The sequence below is a fragment of the Gorilla gorilla genome, chromosome 16, assembly GCF_029281585.2.
Source record: "Gorilla gorilla gorilla isolate KB3781 chromosome 16, NHGRI_mGorGor1-v2.1_pri, whole genome shotgun sequence".
In the NCBI taxonomy this organism is placed as follows: Eukaryota; Metazoa; Chordata; class Mammalia; order Primates; family Hominidae; genus Gorilla; species Gorilla gorilla.
Window position 1 is genome coordinate 63,023,993 of NC_073240.2, and position 23,968 is coordinate 63,047,960.

The following is a 23,968-nucleotide window of genomic DNA, read 5'->3' on the forward strand; positions in this document are numbered from 1 at the left end:
GCAGCTCTCATCTGGTGTTTCTACAGTAGGATAAAATGATGTAACCAGCCACGGGGTACAACTCCTTCATGTGAACAGCCTCAAGGAAGAAGCCTCAGGAAAGAGGCAACTTCCTCAACATGGCCCAGCAAATCGGCCGGTCCCAGGATCTTTCCTCTCTCTGGTGATTCCTGCCTCAGTTTCTTTCTATCATACTTTCCTTTCCCCCGCACTCCCCTCAATTTCTGAAGTTCCTCAGAAACAACGCCATTGAGCTGTTGGGAGAGTTGTTGCAGGCTCTCGGTTAATGACAAGGTCCTAAGGGCAGAGACACAGGCGTCAGGGGTGCAGGTGGCTCAATGGGAAAGAAGGTGTTAGACAGTGGCCTCCCTGACTCCCTCAGCCTAGAGACTGCTGCCCTGATAAGAGACACTCACTTGCTTTCATCCATGAGATTGGGGCTAGCATGATGATTCTGTGTGGGAAGAAACATATGAGATGGTCATTCAATTTCTGTAAGAATCACCGAGAACAGGTGAGCCAAGTTCCCAAGCTCATTCCAACAATATTCTATCTCCCCAAACCTCAAGGAAAAGCCCAGTCTCAGCCTTCCCCCAGCCCAGTCCCCAGGAAGGGCACCTGGCCCTAGGGAACAAACTACTTGTGAAAAGAGAAGATAATCCATAGTAGGTACAGGAGGGCAGTGGGCAGAGGAGGAGGAGGCATGAACCTGAGGTGCCGCTATGCTAGCAAGACTGGCACCAGGGCAAGGGACACCACCAGGTAACACTGTGTCATTGGCAGGTGGCTAGACAGACGCAGCATTGTCTTTGGCGTCTGTCACAGAACAAAGCAGGGCATCAGGGGGCCATGCAGGAGAGAAGGTGCCTCAGTGGCATGGACACAAGAGTGTGGAACAGGTATGACAGATGCTTACGCAATGACAGTGACAGTCACGCATGCTTGGAGCCACTCGGGGGTGTGGATATGGTTTGCCCAGGCCTTGGGCTGCTAGGCAGCATTTTGAATGGCCAAAGCTCAAAGCAGGGGCTGCACGGCCTCCTTCATGAATACATGAGGACCTCGCTCCCCCTGGAGTTCAGCAAAAGACAGCAGCAGGTTCTGACCTGTGGCAGCCACAGCAGGCTGGAGGAAGGTGTACCAAAGTCAGGGAAGAGAAAGGCACTGTTCTTCCAGAACGCCAGTCTGTGCCACAGAGTGACCCTAACTGGGCCCCTCCTGGGCAGAGGACAGTGATGAGGAAGTAGTAGTCTGGGCAATGTACAATGTAGCTGCCTCTCTCTTCTCCCTTCCCTTCTCCCTTGCAGTGGCATAATCAGCAGGGGCTACCATCTCCTACAGCTCGCCCAGCTTCTCCTGCAGCTCCTCCTTGACATGCTGCTCAGACTAAAGTGCGTTGTTGATCTCCATATTCTCACTGTTCTGGACAGAGAGAAGCAATCACGCCACCCACTGCAGCTGGAGACCGCAGAACTTGGTGTCTGCCTCCCATGGCGCCGGGAAGGATGGAGGCAGATAAGAAAAATGATCCCCTCTCCCCCATAGCCATCAAACCAGGGCTCTGGCTCACAGGTCCCTTCAGAAGTGCCACTTCACATGAGGGCTACACTGCCCCACTTAACAGGTGGGGAAACAAAGGCCTAGAGGGCTAGGGAGGAGGGCAGTCTCCCCAGGTGGGATGCACCAGTTTTACAAAGCTGCTCTCTGCAGCTGCTCCTTGAGCTCAGGGTTCTGGGAGAGTGTGGGGCTGATGGTGGTGAGGTCATTTTGCACGGTCCCCAGGGTTTGCCTGCATACCTCCGCCTGCTCCCCGCAGAGCTCAGCCACCCGCCACAGCTCCAGCAGCCTCTCCTCCTGCTCCCAGTTCAGGCATTTCAAGTCCTCATTGTCTTGCATGTGGGCCCACTGGAGCTGTCCTGCTAGACTCTCCAGCTCCTCCCACAGGTGCTCAGCCTCTGCTTGTAGCTGCTGCTGCAGCTGGAGACCCCAGAACTTGGTGTCTGCCTCCCACGGCACTGGGAAGGATGGAGGCAGATTAGAAAAATCATCCCCTCTCATCCACAGCCATCAAAGCAGGGCTCTGGCTCACAGGTCCCCTCAGAAGTGCCGCTTCACATGAGGGCTGCGCCCCCTGCTGGGGGCTCCAGGGGTGGGGATTCAGCTGAGAAAGGAAGCAGACAATAAGGGCCTCTGGATTCTCAAAAACACCCTCCTCTTGGTACACAGCTCCTCTTGGGCTCCCCAGACTTGGCCTCCTTGCTAATGATTCTCAAAAAAACCCTCTGCATTCTCAAAAAAAAAAAACCCTCCTCTTGATCCACTGCTCCCCTCAGGCTCCCCAAACTTGGCCTCCCTGCTAATGATTCCTTGCACCCTGATGGTAGCCAATCTTCCAAGCCACTTTCAGATAGAGACAACTGTGGGTGGCTGACAACAGGCACTTTTTCCTCTTTGCTGATGGGGACATTGAGGCTCATGACGATTACAAGACTTGCCGCCTCCTGGCACAGACCTCTTTCCCTCTGCCTCAAAGCCTTTCCATGCATCCACCTCTCTGGCATTCTAAGCCGTCCCCACAGCCCTCTGACGCCAGTCCTGCTCCCAGGTCACCCCAGCCCCAGCTTACCCATCTGGTTCCTTAGTTCAGCCAAGCTCATCTCCAGCTCCTGTACTCGACTCATGCTATGCGCCGTCTCCTCCCTCAACGTGTGCACCTTCCCAAAGCACAGGGGGAAAGGGCCCTGCAGAGAGGGGCTGCCAGCTGGACAGGCTACCATCTCCCTCTCTGCCCCTACCTCCACAAAGCCCAGACCCATGACCACCTCTGGCTGTGCTCCTCCCATTTCACAGATGCCTGGAACAATCAAGTGACCTATCTATGGTGGGGGCTGAAGGGTCAGGTCTCATCTGCTCTGACATCTCCCGCATCCTCTGCCACCACAAGGCTCTCTCTCCTTTCAGATTCTCAGCGTGTTGATCTTTCTCCATCTGTAGTTGTTTCAGTGACTCGATTACCTGCAAGAATGGGCACAGAAGTTAGGAAGGGCTGTCACTGATCCTCACCCGCTCCTGGCCCCCTGGGGTCATCTTCCTTCCACATCCCTCCCTCTGCAAAGCCTCACCTGCCCCAGGTGTACTTCCAGCTGTGCCCGCTCCTCCATGGCCTGCTGTAACTGCTGGTTAGCATCAAGGGCTTCATAACCAGCTTCAACTCCTCCATCTGGGAAGCTGGGCTGCCAGGGGATGAGGGAGGCTGTAGGACTCACGCTGTCCATGTTCGTCTGCTGCATGGAGAGAGCAAAGAGAGTTCGTTCCAATTCTCCCGTAAACTGCTGGGAATACTGCAGGCAGCTGGCCAGATCTGTGGACTCTTCTGAAATGAGAGAGGTTGAGATGGGGCCCAAAGGACTACCCCTAAAAGCCTGTCAAAGCACCAGGTTGAAGGATGACGGGTGCCCAGATTCCCACCTTCAAACTGCCTGGCAGCAGCACGTTCAGTGTGATACAGTGCTGTCTTCAATTCTGCTTTCTCAAACATCAAGATTCCAATTGTCTGATTTGAACTTTTGGGAGAAAAGCCGAGCAGATGCTGAAAGAGAAGGAAAGCAACATTCTCCAGAGGACAGGAGGGAACTTCACACCCTCCACTCACCTCTAACTGCCTCTTTAGGGCTCTCCCTGGTTTTGCTGGCTTTCTTGCTTTTCCTATAGGAAGAGGAAGACAGAGCTCTTACTGGGGGAGGCAGAGATGGCACAGCAAGGGACATGCCCCCAGAATGCCACCAATGCCCCAGGACAGGCCCACCCATGGGACCAGGTTATCAGGGACCCTGTGGGGATGAGGTGGAATCTCGGGGGTGAGCCTTTTTCCCCAGGCTGGGGGTCAGCAAGATGAGACTGGCACCTCTACATCTGAATGCCCCCCAAACCCAGCAGTCATGCCGTGAGCAAAGAAATCACATTACTACTTCCAGTTGATCCACAATTTCTTGGTTGTGCTGTTTCTTGGAGAGAGTCAAAGGAAGGTGACCAAGGGTGGCCCCCTCCACTCAATTCCCCAGGCCATGAAGCAGTAGGCAGGGGCCAGGAGTGGATCTTAAAGGCAAAGTTCTCAGACCCACTAGGACCATGAACTGGTAAACTCTCCTCAAGCTCCCAAGGACAGAGGATTTGGGTCTTTGTTGGTTTTGGCCCACAGCCACAGAACTGAAAGCCTGAATCTGGATTCTCTCAAAAGGACAGTAACATAAAGCTCTATGAGGCAGGAAAATAAGGTCTGGAGGCAGGGAATCTAAGACTGTTTCGCGCTGACTTCCTAGAATCAAATTGAATGGTAAAGAGTGAGAAGTTCAGATCTGGGGATCCTGGGCCATTCCACACAGTGCCCTTTAAAAGGTCTAGAGCTGGGCTCAATGTACAACTTGATCAATAAAGATCTCTACTGTGAAGTTGCTTTGCTTTAGAAATAAAATATTAAATAATTTTTAAAAAGATCTCAGGCCAAGGATGGTGGCTCATGCCTATAATAACAACACTTTAGGAGGCTGAGGTGGGTGGATTGCTTGAGGTCAGGAGTTCAAGACCAATCTGGGCAACATGGCAAAGCCCCATCTGTACAAATACAAAAATTACCCAGGAGTGGTGGCATGCACCTGTAGTCCCAGCTACTTGAGAGGCTGAGGCAGGAGGATCGCTTGAGCCTGGGAGGTGGAGGTTGCAGTGAGCCGAGGTCATGCCACTGCACTCCAGCCCTAGTGATAGAGGGAGGCCCCATCCCAAGAAAAAAACAAACAAACAAAAACTCTACAATCTATTATCACCGTGGAATAGTTGAAGTGTTGGCTTGAACCTCAGAAGGAAATAAACAGACTCATGAGCTAGCCATATAAGTGTAATCTATATAATAATGGTTTTCATCCATGATGCATTTAAAACAAATTTAAGCCCTAACCCTGAGATTCTGGTTCCCCAGGTCTATGGCAGGGCCCAGTTTGTAGATTTTTAGCAGTCTCTAGAGGATTCTATGGCAGGACCAGAACAAGGACCCAAATTTTCCAGCTCTTGGCTGGAGCCTCCCCATAACCTGCATGATCCCTAGACCATGTCCCCAGCTTGGATAGGGCTCCCACCACCCCTGGGGCTGCAGCCTCTTGCCTGAAGCAGGATCTTAGCCCTCTCCAGCTTCCTTTGCAGTTGCTTCAGATTGAGTCGAAATCTTCGGTCACTAGGACTTGAAGCTTCTCTTCTAGTTCTGAGTTCTTCTGCTTCCGGTCCTTATTGTTTTGGCTATGGCCAGAGGCAGTAGAGAAAGGAATGAACAAAGAACAGAAAGGACTACTGTGGAATCAATGAAGAGCAGAAAGGACTGCTCCTCTATCCTCACCTCACCCCACAACCACAGAACCATGGCATTGGAAGGGACCTCAGGAATCAAAAGTCACAGGTGGCAGTCCAGAGAGAAGATATGAGTTCCCCGAGGCCAAACCATGAGTCAGGGGCACAGCCGGCCCTAAAGCGTAGCCTGTTCACACATGCAAACCTGTATGATCACCTCACCATGCTCACCTGCAGCCCTCCCACCCCCCAGCACATCACCCACGCTAAGGGCCCCACACCTCCCATCCCACCCTCCCCCATCCTACCTGTTCTTGTATGACTCCAGCCTGAGGGCATCTCTGTCTTTGGTTACCTCCTTGTTATACTGCAAATACAGAAAGGTTAAGTCAGGACATAACAGGCAGAGGAGCAGCTGGCTGGCCAGTAACAATAGCTATAATAACTATTCCCCAGTCAACACTTCCTTACTCTCAATCACAGCTGACATGTTTTCATGGCATTTCCAATCCTATAGTCTCATTTGTTTCTCAAAGAACTCAATAAGGGTGGAAGCGATGGGGAAAGAGATCGAATTTATAGCTGGCTACCAGAGGCCCAGAGAGATCAGAGAATATTGCTGTTGTTATTACCCTTATTACTACCACTGTTTGAAGCTTTGAGTGCTTCACCAGGCACCATGCTAGCAATCCCATTTAATTCTCACAACCACCATATGAGACAGTTACTATTTTTACCTCTATTGCGTAGATAAAAAACATGGGGTATTAGAGGTTAATTGCTTGCCTAAGATCACTCAGACAGAGCTGGGATTTGAACACCCAGGTATATCTGATTCTCTAAGCCCTTTTTTTTCACTGGGGGTTGGGACACAGAAAGGGAGGAGGAAATTAATTTTTTGTTCACTTTTTGAAAGAATGATAAATTCACGTAGTCCCAAACTCAGAAGATACAGAAGTGAAATATCTCCCAGCCACCCTGTTTCTCTCTCCTGAGTTTTGTATGAATCCTTTTGTGGCAGGCCAATTCTCCCTGATAGTCACACAGACAGGCCTTCATGACAGTCACACAGAGAGCCCTGCACCGCACTCCAGTTATACAAACAAATTTCCACAGAGCTGCCTTAACATGGAGCAAATAGTTAAACCTAGGGAAATGCGTGCCCAGGTATCAAAGCTAAAAATGAAACATATGGTCAGTAGGACCCTTGCACAGGCTTCTCCCTAACCTGGAGCAAATCAAAATAATAGAGACAGTCTTATATTCCTTGTCTCAGGTCGATGGAATCTGAGACGAGTCAAGGTAACAGAGGCAGCTGTTTGAATAGATTCATCGGAGAGTCTAAGGCAGTCTCCAGACCAAGCTGTAAGGGAGGTAAGATAGAAATAATCATTCAGGTACCACAGTAGACAGACCTCGAAGGTACCAGGGCCCTCACAGCTTAATCAGACTTAGCAAGCATTTTTTGCCTCTGACCTTCTAGTTGAAACAAAATTAGTTATCAATAGACTTAGGCGAATGCTATACTGTACGTAGACACATAACCCCAACCTATATAAACACTAAGAATACTGTAACATTTCGAGTTGGTCTGGTGGAATTATCTCCAGCCTTCTCTCTGTATCCAGTTACAGCAATAAATCCCCTTCTTTCCTAGTTTGCTTCCCATTTTTGAGCCTCAAGAAAACGCAGCCAGACCCAGTCTGGCTCTGAGACCACTTTCAAGCATGTTTTATGTATATTGTCATAGTACTTACACACAACACACACACACACACACACACACACACACACACACACACACACACACACACACACACACACACACGGTCCTTCTCTCTCCACAAATGGTAACATACTAAAGATACTCTTCTGTACTTTCACAGTGCAAGTACCATATCCCACACCTAGGATTTGGCTAAGGCCACAGCCAAGTGAAGGCAGGGTAGGCACTTGGCCTCTAAGCTCTGCATGCAGTGCTCCACGTCCAAGCTCTGCTTGCTCCCCACAGCGCCCCCCAACTCATCCACAGCAGCCAACTCAGCCGCAGGCTGCCTCTAACAACCACACACAAAAACAATGAGAAATGGCCCATGCTGCTTTCTGGGCAGGACACTCCATCCTGCAGAAGGGACCTAAAGGTCCCTCACTCCTCCACCTGGGAAGCTGGGCTGCCAAGGGATGGGGCAGGCGGTAGGACTCACACTGTCCATGTTCTTCCGCTGCATGGAGACAGCAAAGAGTCCAATCCAACTCTCCCACACACTGCTGGGAATACTGCAGGCCGCTGGCCAGATCCGTGGACTCTCCTGAAATGAGAGAGGTTGAGATGGGGCCCAAAGGACTCCCCCTGAAGGCCTATCAAAGCACCAGGTTGAAGGATGACAGGGTGCCCAGATTCCCACCTTCAAAGTGCCTGGCAGCACGTTGCATATGATACAGTTCAGTATTCAATTTTCCTTTCTCAGACATCAGTTTGCCGGTTCTCTGAATTTGAACCTTTGGGAGAAAAGCCAAGCAAGTGCTGAAAGAGAAGGAAAGCAACATTCTCCAGAGGACAGGAGGGAACTTCACACCCTCCACTCACCTCTAACTGCCTCTTTAGGGTTCCCTGGTTTTGCTGGCTTTCTTGATTTTCCTATAGGAAGAGGAAGACAGAGCTCTAACTAGGGGGAGGCAGAGATGGCACAGCAAAGACATGCCCCCAGAATTCCACCAATGCCCCAGGACAGGCCCACCCATGGGACCAGGTTATCAGGGACCCTGTGGGGATGAGGTGGAACCTGGGGGGTGAGCCTTCTTCCCAGGCTGGGGGTCAGCAAGACGAGACTAGCACCTCTACATCTGAGTGCCCCCCAAACCCAGCAGTCATGCTGTGAGCAAAGAAATTACATTACTAGTGTGATTCTAGTTGATCCACAATTTCTTGGTTGTGCTGTTTCCTTGGGAGAGTCAAAGGAAGGTGACCAAGGGTGGCCCCCTCCACTCTATTCCCCAGGCCACGAAGCAGTAGGCAGAGGCCAGGAGTGGATTTTAAAGGCAAAGTTCTCAGACCCACTAGGATCATGAACTGGTAAACTCTCCTCAAGCTCCCAAGGACAGAGGATTTGGGTCTTTGTTGGTTTTGGCCCACAGCCACAGAACTGAAAGTCTGAATCTGGATTCTCTCAAAAGGAGAGTGACATAAACCTCTATGAGGCAGGAAAATAGGGTCTGGAGGCAGGGAACCTAAGGCTGTTTCGCTCTGACTTCCTAGAACCAAAATGAAAAGAAAACCCTAACTTTCCATGTCTAAGTAACAAAAGAACCAGAGGCTACTACCTTTGACCTTTTCTGTGAGGCAGATGGGAAATTGGCTGTCTGCAACAAGACTGATTGCTGGTCAAGTCTTCATTTGCAAAGAAGTATAACTTTGTAACTTCACCCTAGCCTCTGATTGGTTGCTTTTTGCAACTCATCAGATTGTTTGCACAGGAGTGTGACGTTTGTAACTTCACTTCAGCCTCTGGTTGGCTGCTTTCTGCAACCAATCAGACTGATGGCGGCTACCACTTCAGTTACATGAGGTGAGCATGAAGTGGCTGATGGGAAAATTGTGGTAGGTATTTGGACCCAGGAAGATTCTGTATCCAGGCCCCTGAGCTGCTGCTCAGGCCCACTCCCACACTGTGGAGTGTACTTTTGTTTTCAATAAATCCCTGCTTTGGTTCTTTTGTTGCTTCATTCTTTCTTTGCTTTGCTAGGCGTTTTGTCCAATTCTTTGTTCAAAATTCCAAGAACCTGGACAACTTGTAGTCACGACCTTCTACCTGTGACATCTATAGATGGAGTCTGAGAAAAGCCCACCATTCTGCCAGCTTGTGATTTAGAAAGTGCATTCATTCAACATTGGCTAAGCACATACAGGCCAGGTACAATTCTTCATAGCAGGGATATAGGATGGAAAAGAATCCTATAGATTCAGACAGGATCCCTTGGCCCTGAGGTTTACATTCTAGTGGACCTTTAAATCTTGGACTCTCAGAGCTAGCAGAGACTTTTGATACTCTCTACTCCTTTGAGAAACGCAAGCCCAAGGAGGAGAGGTGGCTTGTCCAGAATCAAAGAGCAAATTAGGGACTGAGTCAGGGCAGAAATGTGGAGTTCCTGACAACCAGTCAGACTAGCACTTCCCCAAGAGGCAACAATCCCAAGGCATGTCTGGCAATGACTGGAGCAGGCATGTCTGGAGAAGAGACAGTAGGCAAAGAGGGCAGCAGCAGAAGAGCCATGATGCATGCTCCATGATCTGGGGTCCCTCCAGCTGAGACCTGGGCCCCCCAGCTCCCCATTTGCCCTTGGCACTGGGTGCTCCTAGACCCTTTCTTCAGGGCCCCAAGGGGAAACTGGAGCCCAGATTGGCAGAGTGGAACCAGGGGACCCTACTGGACTCTTAACTATTTCTCAATTATTCTATTGAGTTGATTGTTTGTTAGATAGCTGGAGTCCAGGGTACAGTTACCTCTTGATAACACGCAGAGAGGAGAAGCTGGAGGAGGACTGTGGGGAGAGTTAGAAAGGGTAATCATTAGGGCTGGGAGCTGTTGGGATGTCTTAGCGGGCAGAGGGTCATCCAACCCCCACTGTGGGAGGAGGTTTGAGGGCTGGCCCAGAGGGTCACTGCACCTTGGCCCAGGCCCTCTTACGTCCAGATTCTTCAGGGTAGCAGATTATTAGAAATGAAAATTCAGAGTCGCAAGGAACACGAACACACAAACAAAAGATTTCTCAGCAAGGCAATTTTACTTCTGCAGAAGGATCCTGTTTGCAAGCCAGATTGCCTTGAGAGCACACCAAACAAAGGAAAGCAGGAGTTTTTATCCCTGATGCATTAGGACCGTACTGCTGTGTCCTATCTCCGTTGGCTGGAGCTGGAACTCACAATCTAAACTGATTCTGACTGGCTAAAATCTTAAAACTTTCCTAAATAGGTAACGGCACAATGGAGAACAAAGAAAGGGAGGGGGTTACGTACAGGAAACTGGGATAATAATAACATTTCCAAATAAGGAAAAGGCATAGGCTACAAGCTGGGACATGCCTGGGCATGTCCAAGCATATCTAGGCAGACTAGAAACTAGAATAAACAACTTAGGCTTTGTTTAAAATATAAGGACATAGAAACATAGAATACACTTATTTCTCTACTATATTTAACAGCTACCCAGGGCATAACAAAGAGTCATTAGTAAACTAAAAGATTTATTAGTTTGTAGCATAAAAAGAAAAGAAAACTTGAAAGAAGTTTTTAAAAGGAACTGTTCTTCTTCTTAACACTTACTGTTTTTAAAAAGGGAAACTTCGAAGAGGAACTTTTTATTCTTAACATGATGATGCAGGGCCCTCCTAGTGGATACCTGTTGCTGACTACAAGAGATGAGAGTGCGCATGGAAATGTTCTGCCCCTCAGTGTCTAAGCCCTATGACCTCCTTTCTTCCCCAGCAACTGGCAATATTTTCTTTTCTGCCTATCTTGAACCCTTCATTCCATAACTCTTTTGTACCAAATTTTCTCACAGTTCTTATCTCCCCACCATCCCTCCCTTCATCTGGTGCTTCTGCAGCAAAAAATGATGCAACCAGTCATGTGGTCCAACTCCTTCACGTGAACAGCTTCAAGGGAGAAGGCTAAGGGAAAAGGCGACTTCCTCAACATTGCTCAGCAGCAAATCAGCTGCTCCCAGGATCTGCCCTCTCTTGTGAAACCCTGCCTCAGTTTCTTTCTATCATACTTTCCTTGCCCCTGCACCCCACTCTGGGCTTCAATTTCTGAGGTACCTCAGAGGCAACACCATTGAGCTGTTGGTAGAGTTACTGCAGGCTCTTTCTTGGTCGATGAGAAAGTCCTAGGGGTGGAGACATGGGTCACGGGTGCAGGTGGCTTGATGGGAAAGAAGGTCATGGGCAGTGGCCTTCCTGACTCCCTTGGCCTAGAGGCTGCTGCCCCAATAGGAGACACTCACTTGGTTTCACCTGTAAGATTAGGGCCATTGTCAGCATCATGTTTCTGTGTGGGAAGAAACATATAAGAGGCTCATTCAATTTCTGGTAACAATCACCCAGGGTGGGGTGAGCCAAGCTCCCAAGCTCATTCCAACAATCTTGCATCTCCCCAGACCTCAAGGAAAAGTCCAGTCTCAGCCTTCCCCCAGTCCAGTTCCCAGGAAGGCCACTTGGTCCTAGAGAACAAGCTACCTGTAAGATAGAGAGACCCCGTCTCTCTAAGTTCTCACCATGTTGCCCAGGCTGGTCTCAAACTCCTGGGCTCGAGTGATCCTCCCACCTTGGTCTCCCAAAGTGTTGGGATTGTAGGTGTAAGCCACTGCACCTGGCTTATTAACTGTGTTTCTGATTCAGGCCTTTTCAGGGAAAAAAAGTTGCCCAACTGGAAGCCTCTCCCTGCTCTCTGTAGGTAAAAAGACAATAAACCACAGTCACCACCCCCACCCCGTCCTTTTACATCCAGAAACATCTACCCAACCAAGAAACAACCCAAAAAACAGACATAAGACATCTGCCCTATGGCTCTTGGCAACTTAGAAATTGTGGGGCCTCTTTCCTGGGAACAGCAGCTGGGGACCATCCTAGGATTCAGGACTTGGAGTCATTTGGAGCCTCTCCCTTGCCCTGAACTGGACCTACTTGCTTGACCAGAGCCCCACCCGGCCTGTCTCCAGGCTCTGGCCTTACTCTTGGCCCAAGCATCTGGCTCTAGAGATCTTCTAATATCCAACAGGCCAGGTGGGCAGACAGTGGAAAAAGCTGGCTGACCAGCTAAAGCTTGACAAGAGAAAACCACCAGGGAGCCAGGGCCTGGACAGGGAAGCTGGGTTTGGAGGAAGTGGCTACACCTCGCTCCAGGGAAAGGACTGCCTGCTCACTGGACCCTTTGGTCCTGGCCTCTGAAAACCCAAATCTGCTTCCCTCCTTAGAGCAAGTGCTGTAGAGGCTGGAAGAACTGAAGATAATTTTAAGTCTTGTAGCTAAGAATGGAGTTAAAAAAAAATAAAGCCTACTCTCCTCAAATGGTCCCATCCCATTAAGATTTTTTTCTCTCTCCATTATTCCCTACTTCTGGAAATGTTATCAGCTCTACTCAGGATACTGCAATCACAGACCTACACTCCTGGAGTAGAAAACTTACATGGTTGGCTGGGCACGGTGGTTCACGCCTGTAATCCCAGCACTTTGGGAGGCCGAGGCGGGCTGATCACGAGGTCAGGAGATCGAGACCATCCTGGCTAACACAGTGAAACCCCGTCTCCACTAAAAATACAAAAAATTAGCCGGGTGTGGTGGCGGGTGCCTGTAGTCCCAGCTACTTGCGAGGCTGAGGCTGGAGAATGGCATGAACCTGGGAGGCAGAGGTTGCAGCGAGCCAAGATCACACCACTGCACTCCAGCCTGGGCGACAGAGCGAGACTCCATCTCAAAAAAGAAAAGAAAAGAAAAGAGAAGAGAAGAGAAGAGAAAAGAAAGAGAAGGAAGGAAGGAAGGAAGGAAGGAAAGAAAGAAAGAAAGAAAGAAAGAAAGAAAGAAAGAAAGAAAGAAAGAAAATTTACATGGTAATAAAAATGAGAAATTTAAAAAAAAACTTACATGGGAAACAGTTATGGATATGGAGAAGGTATAAAAGCAGCAAGGAGCCAGGGGCAGTGGCTCATGCATGTAATCCCAGCACTTTGGGAGGCCGAGGCTGGTGGATCACTTGGGGCCAGGAGTTCCAGACCAGCCTGGGCAACACAGCAAAACCCCGTCTCTACCAAAAATACAAAAAAATTAGCCGGGCGCGGTGGTGGGTGCCTGTAATCCTAGCTACTCGGAAGGCCTGAGGCATGACAATCACTTGTACCCAGGAGGCAGAGGTTGCAGTGAGCCGATATCCCGCCACTGCACTCCAGGAGAAAGAGCCAGACTCTTGCCTCAAAAACAAACACTAAAACTAAACAGCAAGAAGGAAATATGTGGATCTGGGCCTTTGTTTCCAGAACAGAGAGACCTGGGCTGGGCACACAATCTCAGAGCATTAGAAAACAGGCTCCAGACCCCCTAATCCACTGGACCACTGGCAGAGAAAAAGCCAAATACACGGCTGCAGGATGCCCTTAGGCCTGTGCTCCCCACAGTACCACTCAGTATCTCCTCTGAGCTGGCAAGGTGAGTTACAGCACCTGGACAGACCTGACCGACTGCGGGGGTAACAGGTGTGATGACTGAACAACTCTCTAACAGCAGCCAAGGGTGCTCTGTCTTAGTCCCCCTCCCCATGCCCATCTTCCACAGGATCTGGTGCCATTTGTGCCCTGCTCCTCTGGCTTGTCAGGAGCCCCCCAGGCAAGTTAGATATGAAGGAAATGCCAAATCACAACCAGAGGAAGTCATCTCCTAGCCCCGTGTACCCCCATGCCCTGCCCCCCACCAGGCTCCCTGTGCTCCTGAAAGGTGCTCTGTGAGTTCATAATGATGACCATGACCTCACCACTCCCCCTGCCTCCCCCACTCCCCTGATGGATGAATGTTTACCCACCTTAAATCTTCAAGCCAGCCTCAAATGCCACTTCCTCCGGCCTCGAGTCCATTCGGAACCAACCTACCCTTCAGCTGAGCATTTGGAATTTTCCAAAATTCTCTCTTTCCTCCTTCAGAGGAGTCTGCCTCACTCAGTGTGCAGCCTAGCTTGTTCATCAATTCTCTCCATTGTTTATTTAGCGAAGTGTCTTTGCTATCAAGAGCCCAATGAATATGGCTAAGTGTCCGTTTGATTTTAAAGAGATTAGGGGCAGAATGTTTTAGTCACTTATCTGTTTGGTTAACCTCATATCTTTCACAGTTAGTTCCTCCAAAAAAATAGATTCAATCCTTCCAACTGTAATGTGAACTCATTTTCTCTTAACCCTATATTCTCTACTCTTAAACCAAAGTGAATTAATTTTAAAAAATCACAAACTTCTATGTGGTCTAATGATTGCCTTTAGGGCAAAACCTAAAAGTTGGTTGGGTTTTTTTCTCTATCCCTCCTAGTCTGAGAGTATCACACTGGGCACTCAAAAGCCCAAATCTCAGGCCGGGCATGATGGCTCATGCCTGTAATCCCAGCACTTTGGGAGGCCAAGGAGGGCAGATCATTTGAGGTTAGAGGTTCGAGACCAGCCTGGCCAACATGGTAAAACTCTGTCTCTACTAAAAGTACAAAAACTAGCTGGGCATGGTGATGGGCACCTGTAATTCCAGCTACTCAGGAGGCTGAGGCAAAAGAATGGCTTGAACCCGGGAGGCAGAGATTGCAGCAAGCTGACATTGTGCCACTGCATTCCAGCCTGGGTGACAGAGCAAGACTCTATCTCAAAACAAAAAAAAGTCCCAAATCCCACATGCCTGCTCTGAAAGTTATTCTCAAATTGTTTTTAAATTGTAAGGTATGTCACACCTTCTCTAAAATGATAAAAGATGTGGGGGAAGGAAAAAAAAACCCAATCAATCAAGCAACTGAAGAAGCGGACAAAAACAGGCTGAAGGTTAAGGCAGCAAAATAAAATAAGCCAAAGGCAAAGTATCCCCCAAAACCAGAGAAGCCTAAGGGCATGCACAGCTGGAGAGAGCAAGCCAGGGAGGAGTCTCAGCACTCTCTCACCTTCCATTTGTCCATTGTGGGGAACGCAGCACCTTCACAAAGTCCTGAATCTACAGGAGGCGAAAAGGGAAAAACAAGGGCAGGGGGAGAAAGAGTCACTTAGAGAGAGGCAAGAAAGTCAGGGAATGAGGAAGATATAGGTTCAGGGAAACGAAATGTTGAAGAAGAGTGGAGGAGGTCAAAACCATGACCTGTGGTTTTGACCTCCTCCCACCAAATGGCCACCTGCTGCCTTGCCAGGGGCAGGAACAAATAGATGGGAAAGTCCCCTAAGCGATGCAGTCACACAGAGTGGGGTCGCCTGACCAGTGCAGCTCTTATTACACTCACTGGACCCCTCTCCTCAGGCCCAGGACGTGGGCGATGAATCTGGTAGAGCTCCAGAAGACCTCCACCTCTATTTTAAAAACCAGACTTCTGAGTAAGGGTTCACTTGAACAAAGGGGGCTCCAGCTAAAAAACGAAAGACACTGATCTTACCCAGTATCATCTTACAGAGGAGGAAACTGAGGACCAGTGGAAGAAGTGATTTTTCTGTGGTCACTCAGCAAGCTGATGGCAAAGATGAACTCAAAAGTTAGATCTCCTAATCCTAGTGCCTGGGGCTCTCCTCACCACACGCTGGGGCCCTTTCAGTAACTCCTAAAGGGACAGCCTGATGGGCAAATGACTGTTCTCATTGCCCTGGTTTCCCCCTTGAGACTGGGGATGAGGAAAATCAAACAGCAACTACCATTTCCTGGATGTCCTGGGTGTTTACAGCAGGCCCCGTACTAGGGATTAACATAAAAACAACAGCGATAACAAATCTCATTTAAACCTCACAAATATATGTAAAACAATACCATCCCTGTTTTACAGATGTGAAAAAGGAGGCCCAAAGAGAACTCAAGCAATTTGCCCTAAATCATATCCCTAGCAGATGGAGAGGTAGGATTCGAACCCAGAATTCTTAACCAGTACCCGACAGTTCTTCCACAATCTTAACAATTACCCTCTACTGCCCTTTGGGCCCCCTGCCCTCAGGAGCCTGGTCAGCCAAGACTCACATTCCCAGGTGAGTGGCAACCACCAGAAGTGGTTGTCTCAGTGCTACTGCCATTTTTTTTCTTTTTCTTCCTCTTTATTCCTGCCAAACATCAGGGCTGTTCCTCTGCTGATATTCTCTCAACTTTGGAAAAGAAGAGCAGTAATACTCATGAGAACTGCAAGCCCCTACAATCACATCGTACGTTACAGTTTTTACAAAATACTCTTATATACCATCTGATTTAATGCCACCAACAACTGTACAAGGTGTTGTCACAATCACTTAGTGACAGACAGGGATTGATATGATGGCTACAAAAAAAAAGGCAATAATGAAACTTAAACTCAGTCTTCTGATCCAAGCTCTGGGGTTTTGCCATGAATCAGCAGCTGCCAGGGACCAAAACCAGAGGCAGAGGTAGAAAAGTAAACATGAAATAGGCAGGAACTGTACACTGTGCAGTTTAGAGTCACACATCCTCACACGTCTGTTAGAGTAAGAAGTGCACCAGCACCTCTTAAACTTTTACATCAATGTATCTTCATGGCAGAAGGCAGCCTTTCTGTTAAATCTGGGAATTTATCAGAAAGAGGACAACCCAAGCCTCATTTCAGAGAGAAGTCTGGTATACTCTTAGAAATCTATGTGACTGTCACCCCTAAGTATATTATTTTTTCTCTTTCAAGAGAATCAAGCGAAACTGATGCTTCAGAAAGATGCCCCATATTTATCCTGTGCCACGCAAAGTACCCTAGGTTGACATGAGATGAGGAAGATTCAAGCTGTCAAGTTCAGTTTCCCAAGATCTGTTCCACAGAAGATGAGCAGATCTCACTCCAGAGACCACTGACTGAAGGGCACTCTGGTCTCAGAACAATGGAGAACTCAAATATGAGGTCGAGAACTCAGAAAACAAAATGCTAAAGTCTCTCTTAAGAGTAGAAGCCTGGAAGGAAACCAACCAATCCCATTCTCCCATTGACAACTGCCAATGTTTGCTCACAGGTTGGGGCAGGGGTGGGGGTGCGGCGGGGAGTGTAGGCTTTTCACACTATCAGTGTCTAAATTAAGGGAGTAAGGCAACCTGAAGCCTCTTGCTCCCAGGTTCCATAGTTCCCATTCCCCTTCCAGTTGGAAATGTGTGCTGCAACCAGAGGAACCAGAAAGGGGGTGAGAACACTTAGGGGACTGGGTCCTAAGATCAAAGGCCAGTCTTGTGGCAATAATGACAGTTCTCAGGGGGACTGTGACTCACTACATTCCACTCCTTGTTGGGGGTGATCAGACCCAACACCAGGCCATGGGGGCTACGAAGTCCGGCAGAGTCAAAGGAATCAGAAAAGACAAGTTAAGGCATAAAGTGGGACCAGGGGGCCAATGCTAGTATGGAGGCTGTGAAGGCCCCGAGCTCTGGGAGCCTATGCCATTTATTGGTAATCCAACAAAGAAGCAGGTAGTGAGGATATGAGGGTTGAGAGAAAGCAGTGCATCAGGTGAATGAGCTACAGCTGTGACGGTTTAGCATTTTCTTTGAAGTATATGGAACATGTTATTCTACTTGAGATAATGGGAAACATGTTCTTCTAGTTTAAGATACAACCGTTTTATGAACCTGGGATTGCTAGAACCAAGAAGCCAGCAAGTCTAGACACATTCCAGAGGCCACGAGGGGTTTTATGCCCTGAGCCCTGGATTCCATCCAAGCCATGAGGGGTTTTATGCCCTGGGCTTAGATTGTGGTGTGGCAGGGCAGACTTCCACCTTTTAGCATGGAGATTGGTGTTCCAAAGGTCATGAGGGGTTTTATACTCTGGACCCCGGACATATTCCAAGACTCTTTTGCATTATGTCAGACGTGCAAGCCCTGCCTCAGCTTCTCTCCCAACCCTCAGCTTTTCTCCCAACAACTCCCTGTTGGGGGGGCCACATCGCTCTGAATGGTAGAGGGGGTGCTTGGAGACATGAGCTCAAAAAGCCTAGGGAGGTCTGGCTTGGGGTGGCAGGAGGTGAGGACCAAATCTGGAGTTGAGAGCCCTGGGAGTCATTGGCCCAAAGTCACCCAGGGGTGACCAGTGAGGGTGGGGACTGGGCTGCTGAGGGGGCGGGGCTGGCTGACAAGACTTTGGTTGGGGAAGCCCAGAGGCCCAGCCTGGTATGCCTCAGGAGTGGCATGGACTCTGGCAGTGGTCCTGCTGTTGAAGGGGGCTTAGGGCTGGGTCAGGTAGCCACAACCCTGTGCATTTTACCTTTTTTTCTTGGCCTTGACCAGTTGGCTTCATTTTACCGTTTTTTTCTTGGCTGTGTCCAATTCCCTGTGTTAGTTTCTTCCGACACCACAGGGCAGGGAGGGAGGTGGGGTTGGGACCACATCAGTGTAATCCTGGCAACCACTGCTAAACACTTCTAGCCAGCTACCACCAGTTGTGCAACTGAGCCAGAGGAGGCGTAACCAGGGCCGCACTAGAATGCAGGATAAGGGCATGGCTTCAATGCTCCAAGCCCATTGGTCGACGAGAAAGGAGGGAAAGGGAAAAAAAAGGGAAAGGAGGCATGGCCAGGTGGCAGCGTGGCCAGAGGGACCTGTGATTTCACAAGGAAAGCTGCACAGGCAACCGCTCTCCCCGCCCACTCCAGGAAAGGGGCAGGGCTGGCTTTCACTTTAAAAACTTTAAAACTTAAAAAAAAATCTGCATGTACTTTATATATATGTGTGTGTCTATGTGTGTGTATATGTGTTCTTTCAGAGCTGTCTTCATTATACAGCTTCTATGCCAGGTCTTTGATTTTGGCCTTTATTATTCATCTTCGAATGGAGCACAAGAATTACCAGTATTACCTCAATTGAGGTACAAATCCTATAAAAATGGAAAACCCATAGCATGCTCGATGATTAAGGCAGAAGACTATATTATCCAACATTCCAATAAGATAAAATAATCACAATGATTTCTCTTTTTTGGAAATAGATTATTTTATTCTCCTACATTATTAAGTTTTTTTAACAAGAAACATGTCTAATATCTTTAAAAACACACATTTTTCAATTTAATAAGCACTCAAAGCTCTTTACCAGTTTAAAAAAAAATTACAAGGCCCTTCTAAAGTAAGGCTAAATGCTAAGTGATGGGGGAGAGAAAAAGGACATAAACAACTCCTACTCTCAAGGGGTTAATCACTAAATCCTATTTGACTAGAATCACCTGGCCTCTCCAAACCTTGCAAATGAAACTGAATTTCTCACTAGATACTAGACTACGACTTGCAGCAATTGTGAAAACCAAGAATTGTGTTATGTCACTGGGTATTGCATGTTATCTGAATTCCACACTAGGCTGGGATCAAGGGTTGAATCTTTCATGATTTGCTCCATAACCTGTGTGCTTCTTACCCCAGACCCAAGTAAGCTTTCTTCTAGAGTTCTACAATTTACAGTTAGTATACAAGAATGGTCCTCAAAAATGTAGTCTCTGGACCAGCACCACCAGCATCACCTGAGAACTTTTTATAAATGCATATTCTCAGGCCACACCTTAGACCTGATGAATCAGAAACTCTGGAGTAGGGCCTAGCAATCTGTGCTGCAATAAACCCTGCAGGTGTTCAGGAACCTCTGGCATACAGCAGGTAGAAAAATGTGTTTCCTTCTGTAGGTCCAAAGCCAGGGATACTGTATGTTCTGTCTTGATATGAAACAAAGACATGCAATTAAAAGACATAAATCTCCTTCCTACTCCCATCCTCCAGCTAATGTGTTTTATTTTTATAAGTTAAATAAGAAAACAAGTAGCAATCAGAGATTTAATCTAAAAAGTATGTTTACAGATATCTGTTCTTATCCAGTCTGATCTTATACAATACCACTTACATCCTCCTACATCTAAAGTTTTAGAAAGGGACCTTCACAATATAAGTCTAAGGCACACTAGGAGTGTGATAATAAAAGACCAAGTAGATCTGAATGTCCAAACTTACTAGAGAAGAAAAGTGGAATCACTGGCTGTATTTTCAAATTGCATTCAACAGGAAATTAAGGTTTTGAATTTTTTTCACCTTTGTACTTCCAAGTTAATAGAATTAAGCCAGAATACTCCATACTTCCAAAGCCTCTAGCCAGGCAAAGTTTTACTTTATTATGTCTTGCTTTTGATTGATATAAAGCAGAGTCCTTGTAGGCATATTGTGTATACTTGCAAAGATGCAGAACTAAACAGTTGTTAATATTAAAACAAAAGTCCTGTAAACCTCAGATGGTGAGTGTAATATTTTAGCACTAACACCAAAGCCTCAAATATGAAAAGATACCAAAAACACCACTAGCAAACAAAAGTAAACTCTCAGCCGGAAGCAGTAGTTCATACCTGTAAGCCCAGCACTTTGGCAAGCTAAGGTGGGAGGATTACTTGGAGTCAGGAGTCCAAGACCAGCCTGGGCAGCATAGTGAATTCACATCTCTACAAAAAAATTTAAAAATTAGCATGCCTATAGTCCTAGCTACTTGGGAGTCTGAGGTGGGAAAATCGCTTGAGCCCAGGAGTTTGAGGCTGCTGTAGCTACGATAATGCCACTGCACTCTAGCCTAGGTGACAGAGCGAGACCTAGATAATTACATTCTGTCCTGCTCCTGTTTACACTAAAATCACTAAGTTAAAATGCTTTCATTCAGCAGGATAAAAATTAAGTGACATGGCCGGGTGTGGTGGCTCACATCTGTAATCCCAGCACTTTGGGAGGCCGAGGTGGGTGCATCACCTGAGGTCGGGAGTTCGAGATCAACCCGACCAACATGGAGAAACCCCGTCTCTAATTCAAATACAAAATTAGCCGGGCACGATGGCACATGCCTGTAATCCTAGCTACTCGGGAGGCTAAGGCGGGAAGAATCGCTTGAACCTGGAAGGGGGAGGTTTCAGTGAGCCAAGATCACACCACTGCACTCCAGCCTGGGCAAACAAGAGCGAAACTCCATCTCAAAAAAAAAAAAAAAAAAAAAATTAAGTGAAATGTGGCCAGGCGCGGTGGCTCACGCCTGTAATCCCAGCACTTTGGGAAGCTGAGGCGGGCAGATCACCTGAGTTCAGGAGTTCGAGACCAGACTGGCCAACGTGGTGAAACACAGTCTCTACTACAAATACAAAAATTAGCCAGGCATGGTGGCGAGTGCCTGTAATCCCAGCTACTCAGGAGACTAAGGCAGGAGAATCACCTGAACCTAGGAGGCAGAGGTTGCAGTGGGCCAAGATCATGCCACTGCACTCCAGCCAGACTCTGTCTCAAAAAATAAAAATAAATTGATTAAGTGAAATGTGATTTTGGAGCTTGGGTGGCTAAAAAAGGAAAGAAAATATAAAGCTAAACAACAAATTACTTACTAGGAGAAAGTTTTTGTAACCTCAGTGACAGATAAAAGGTTTATATCCTAAGGCCATAAAGAAATCTTTAAAATTACTCAGAAAAATGATTTTAAAAGATAAAATTATTTTACAATTTTATAAAATTACTCAGAGAAAAACAAATGGTTTCCAACAGAAAATGGGAAATGGAGAAACAAACACTTCTCACAAGAATAAAAATTGCCAATAAGCATATAAAAGATTCAAAAGCACTAGAAATCAAAGAAATGTAATGAAAACAATAAGATTTTCTGCTTAAAGACTAGCAAAGACAACAAATGGAAGGGGGAAGCTGGAGCTCTGTCCCTGTTGGTGGGAGTATAAACTGAACCAATCTCCCTGCACAATAATTTGAAAATGTCTATTAAAATCCCTAAAACTGTTTTATATTATTTTCCTCCAGAAATTCTACTTCTATGAATTCAGTCATAAAATGCTTGCTCGAGTCCATTAAAATGTATATATGAGGAAATTCACCTCTGGGGTGGCAATGATTAACTTAATATACATCCAGCTATTAAAAATGATGATGCCAGGATATATTTACTGCCATAGAAGCAAGCCCAAAATATAGTAAGTGACAAAAGACTATATATTATGATTCTACTTTTTACAATGTTTATATGCATAAAGTATAAAAAGCAACAAACCAGAATGTTTTGAGTGGCAAAATTGAAGATGTTTCTTTATATTTTGTCATCCAAATTATTACATAAAAAATGTGATTTCCTTCATAATCAGGAAGAAGTGTTATTTTCATTTACTTACATTTAAATTTCTTTCTCTTACTTTTTCTCATGAACGTATCCCATGTAGGCTAGGGAGGTAGAATCCCTGCCTCTTGAGGTCAATCAGTCCATTTTTGGAATGTGCACTACACAAAGCTGCCCCATCTTCCTTTTATTTTAAAATGTCTGGAAACATTTTTGTTTTAAATTGTTTTATTGTTCTCAGAGTGTTTTTAAAAAATATATGAAATAGAGGAAAAGGCAAAGGAAAGGCTGACTCCCCAACTTTCTGGGGCTGCTCTTCCAATTTTTGCTGCTACTGCTATGTATTAATATTCACTGGGTACTAAAAAGATGGGCAGCCCCTTAGATACTTTTTTCTTATCTCTTTCTCATAATCTCAATTCATTCCTTCATTCACTTATTCTTAAAGGGGTTACGTGTACAAATACATAGTTCAAAAAATTTAAAAATATAACTATAAAAGTATGTGGCAAAATCCCATTCATATCCTATTCTCCCTCCACAGCCAAACACTTTTAATTGGTTTCTTATGTATCATTTTGGAATTTATATTTGCAAATACACATGTATATTCTTATTCTACTCTTCTCTCTCAACACAGAAAGTAGCAGACCATATATATTATACCATTCCTTGTTCCTTTTTAAAAACACACAAAATATATCTGAGTTCTTCTACATGAGTACATAGGTCTTTCTCATTCTTCTTTACAACTACACAGTATTCCATCGTTTGGATGTACCACAGTTTATTGAACCAGTTCCCTGTTGGTGGACACTGAAGTCATCCTTATCATACTATCACAAACAATATTGGCAAGCATAACCACCTACACACACCAAGTTCATTTCTGAATGTGCCTTTGATGAAGCTTCTATTTAAATCTCCACAAGATCACAAGGCTGAAAAGTTAGCCCCTTTTTCAGTTTTCATTATGTACAGCATTATGTAGCAAAAGACTCCCTTGAGCAAAGCAAACGTACTCTTTGAGGATTTATTTCATAAAATAAATGGATAAACAGAACACCCAGCATAACAATTTCTATTTAACAATGCATATGTATGTATACAATACATGCATATGCATAGAAAGTATAAAATAAATCCGTCAAAGCATTAAGCATTGTCTCAGTGTGCTGGACCTGTGGAGTGCTTTGTAGATTCCCCCTCCTTGTCTATCAGTTCTAATTTCACAACAGTGAATATGTACAATTTTTGCAATATAAAATTTCAAAAAATGTTAACTCAAATTAAGCTGGATACATTCTTTCAGTCTGTCCTACATTTGTATAGTGCTCCAATGTGTTCAAATATCACTTCATTTAAAAATATTTTTTTTTCAAATATAGAGACAGACAGGGTCTTGCTCAGTCGACCAAGTTGGTCTTGAACTCCTAGATTCTCCTGGATCCTCCCACCTCCGCCTCCCAAAGTGCTGGTATTACAAGTGTGAGCCATCACGCCCAGCCAGCTTCATTTGAGAAACCTTTCCCAAGCACTCCATATATTACTAATTATTCCTTTCTTCATTTTTATATAGGATTTTCTTCATATCTCTATTACCTCACTTGTCACATGATAATCAGTTACTCACCGATCTGTCTCCCTTGATTGCTCGTGGGCTCCTTGAGCAATGTGCGACCTTGAACAGTGTGTGACACATACATGCTTCCTACACAGAGAAGGAAATGATTTCGCTACAGTGTCATCATTCCCAGAATTCAATACCTGTATTTCTAAATCGTTCTAGATACTCTGCCAACAACTTGAGAATGTTATGCTCTTTCCCTAA

At 46.5% G+C, this 23,968-nt stretch overlaps 1 protein-coding gene and 2 long non-coding RNA genes across 9 annotated transcripts in view; 1 reads left to right on the forward strand and 2 right to left on the reverse strand.

The window, feature by feature from the left end:
* Positions 1 to 80: 80 nt before the first annotated feature.
* LOC129527209 (golgin subfamily A member 2-like) lies at positions 81 to 7,639 on the reverse strand. Of its 3 annotated transcripts, XM_055364056.2 has the most exons (10): positions 7,539 to 7,639; positions 5,643 to 5,701; positions 4,633 to 5,286; positions 3,653 to 3,705; positions 3,469 to 3,563; positions 3,123 to 3,284; positions 2,627 to 2,714; positions 1,798 to 2,015; positions 417 to 454; positions 81 to 297 (listed from the first exon to the last, which is right to left on the reverse strand). In XM_055364056.2, exons 6-10 carry the CDS (start codon positions 3,273 to 3,275, stop codon positions 81 to 83), a joined length of 714 nt encoding a protein of 237 aa, XP_055220031.1. In that variant the 5' UTR covers positions 3,276 to 3,284; positions 3,469 to 3,563; positions 3,653 to 3,705; positions 4,633 to 5,286; positions 5,643 to 5,701; positions 7,539 to 7,639. The 3 variants fall into 3 exon arrangements, with proteins under 3 accessions (XP_055220031.1, XP_055220030.1, XP_055220029.1); XM_055364055.2 differs by having other exon boundaries at positions 3,469 to 3,705; XM_055364054.2 differs by having other exon boundaries at positions 3,469 to 5,286.
* The window catches only part of LOC115930816 (uncharacterized), a 25,832-nt gene continuing 2,112 nt past the window's right edge, over positions 249 to 23,968 (forward strand). The window contains exons 1-3 of one of the 2 annotated variants that reach the window (XR_010131003.1): positions 249 to 1,624; positions 15,866 to 16,061; positions 21,828 to 21,997. This is a non-coding gene — a long non-coding RNA (uncharacterized lncRNA). Of the gene's footprint in view, positions 1,625 to 9,718; positions 10,305 to 15,865; positions 16,062 to 21,827; positions 21,998 to 23,968 lie in introns of those variants that run through there. The other variant, XR_010131004.1, reaches the window with a different exon arrangement.
* Positions 7,796 to 23,968, reverse strand: part of LOC129527210 (uncharacterized) — a 22,079-nt gene continuing 5,906 nt past the window's right edge. Inside the window, exons 2-9 of one of the 4 annotated variants that reach the window (XR_008672180.1) lie at positions 23,771 to 23,848; positions 20,393 to 20,485; positions 16,054 to 16,175; positions 15,005 to 15,054; positions 11,337 to 11,380; positions 11,152 to 11,219; positions 7,922 to 7,972; positions 7,796 to 7,833 (exon numbers count right to left, since the gene is read on the reverse strand). This is a non-coding gene — a long non-coding RNA (uncharacterized lncRNA). Of the gene's footprint in view, positions 7,834 to 7,921; positions 7,973 to 11,151; positions 11,381 to 15,004; positions 16,176 to 20,392; positions 20,486 to 23,770; positions 23,849 to 23,968 lie in introns of all 4 variants that reach the window. The other 3 variants (XR_008672179.1, XR_008672182.1, XR_008672181.2) reach the window with 3 other exon arrangements.

Bases quoted from the DNA above. Each gene is read 5' to 3' on its own strand.
- LOC129527209 (XM_055364056.2), bottom strand. From the start codon at position 3,275: ATGGACAGCGTGAGTCCTACAGCCTCCCTCATCCCCTGGCAGCCCAGC. The intron at 455-1,797 runs GTATGCAGGCAA...CTTCCCACACAG, and splicing joins TCTGCGGGGAGCAGGCGGAG to AATCATCATGCTAGCCCCAA. The intron at 298-416 runs GTGAGTGTCTCT...CTCTGCCCTTAG, and splicing joins AATCTCATGGATGAAAGCAA to GACCTTGTCATTAACCGAGA.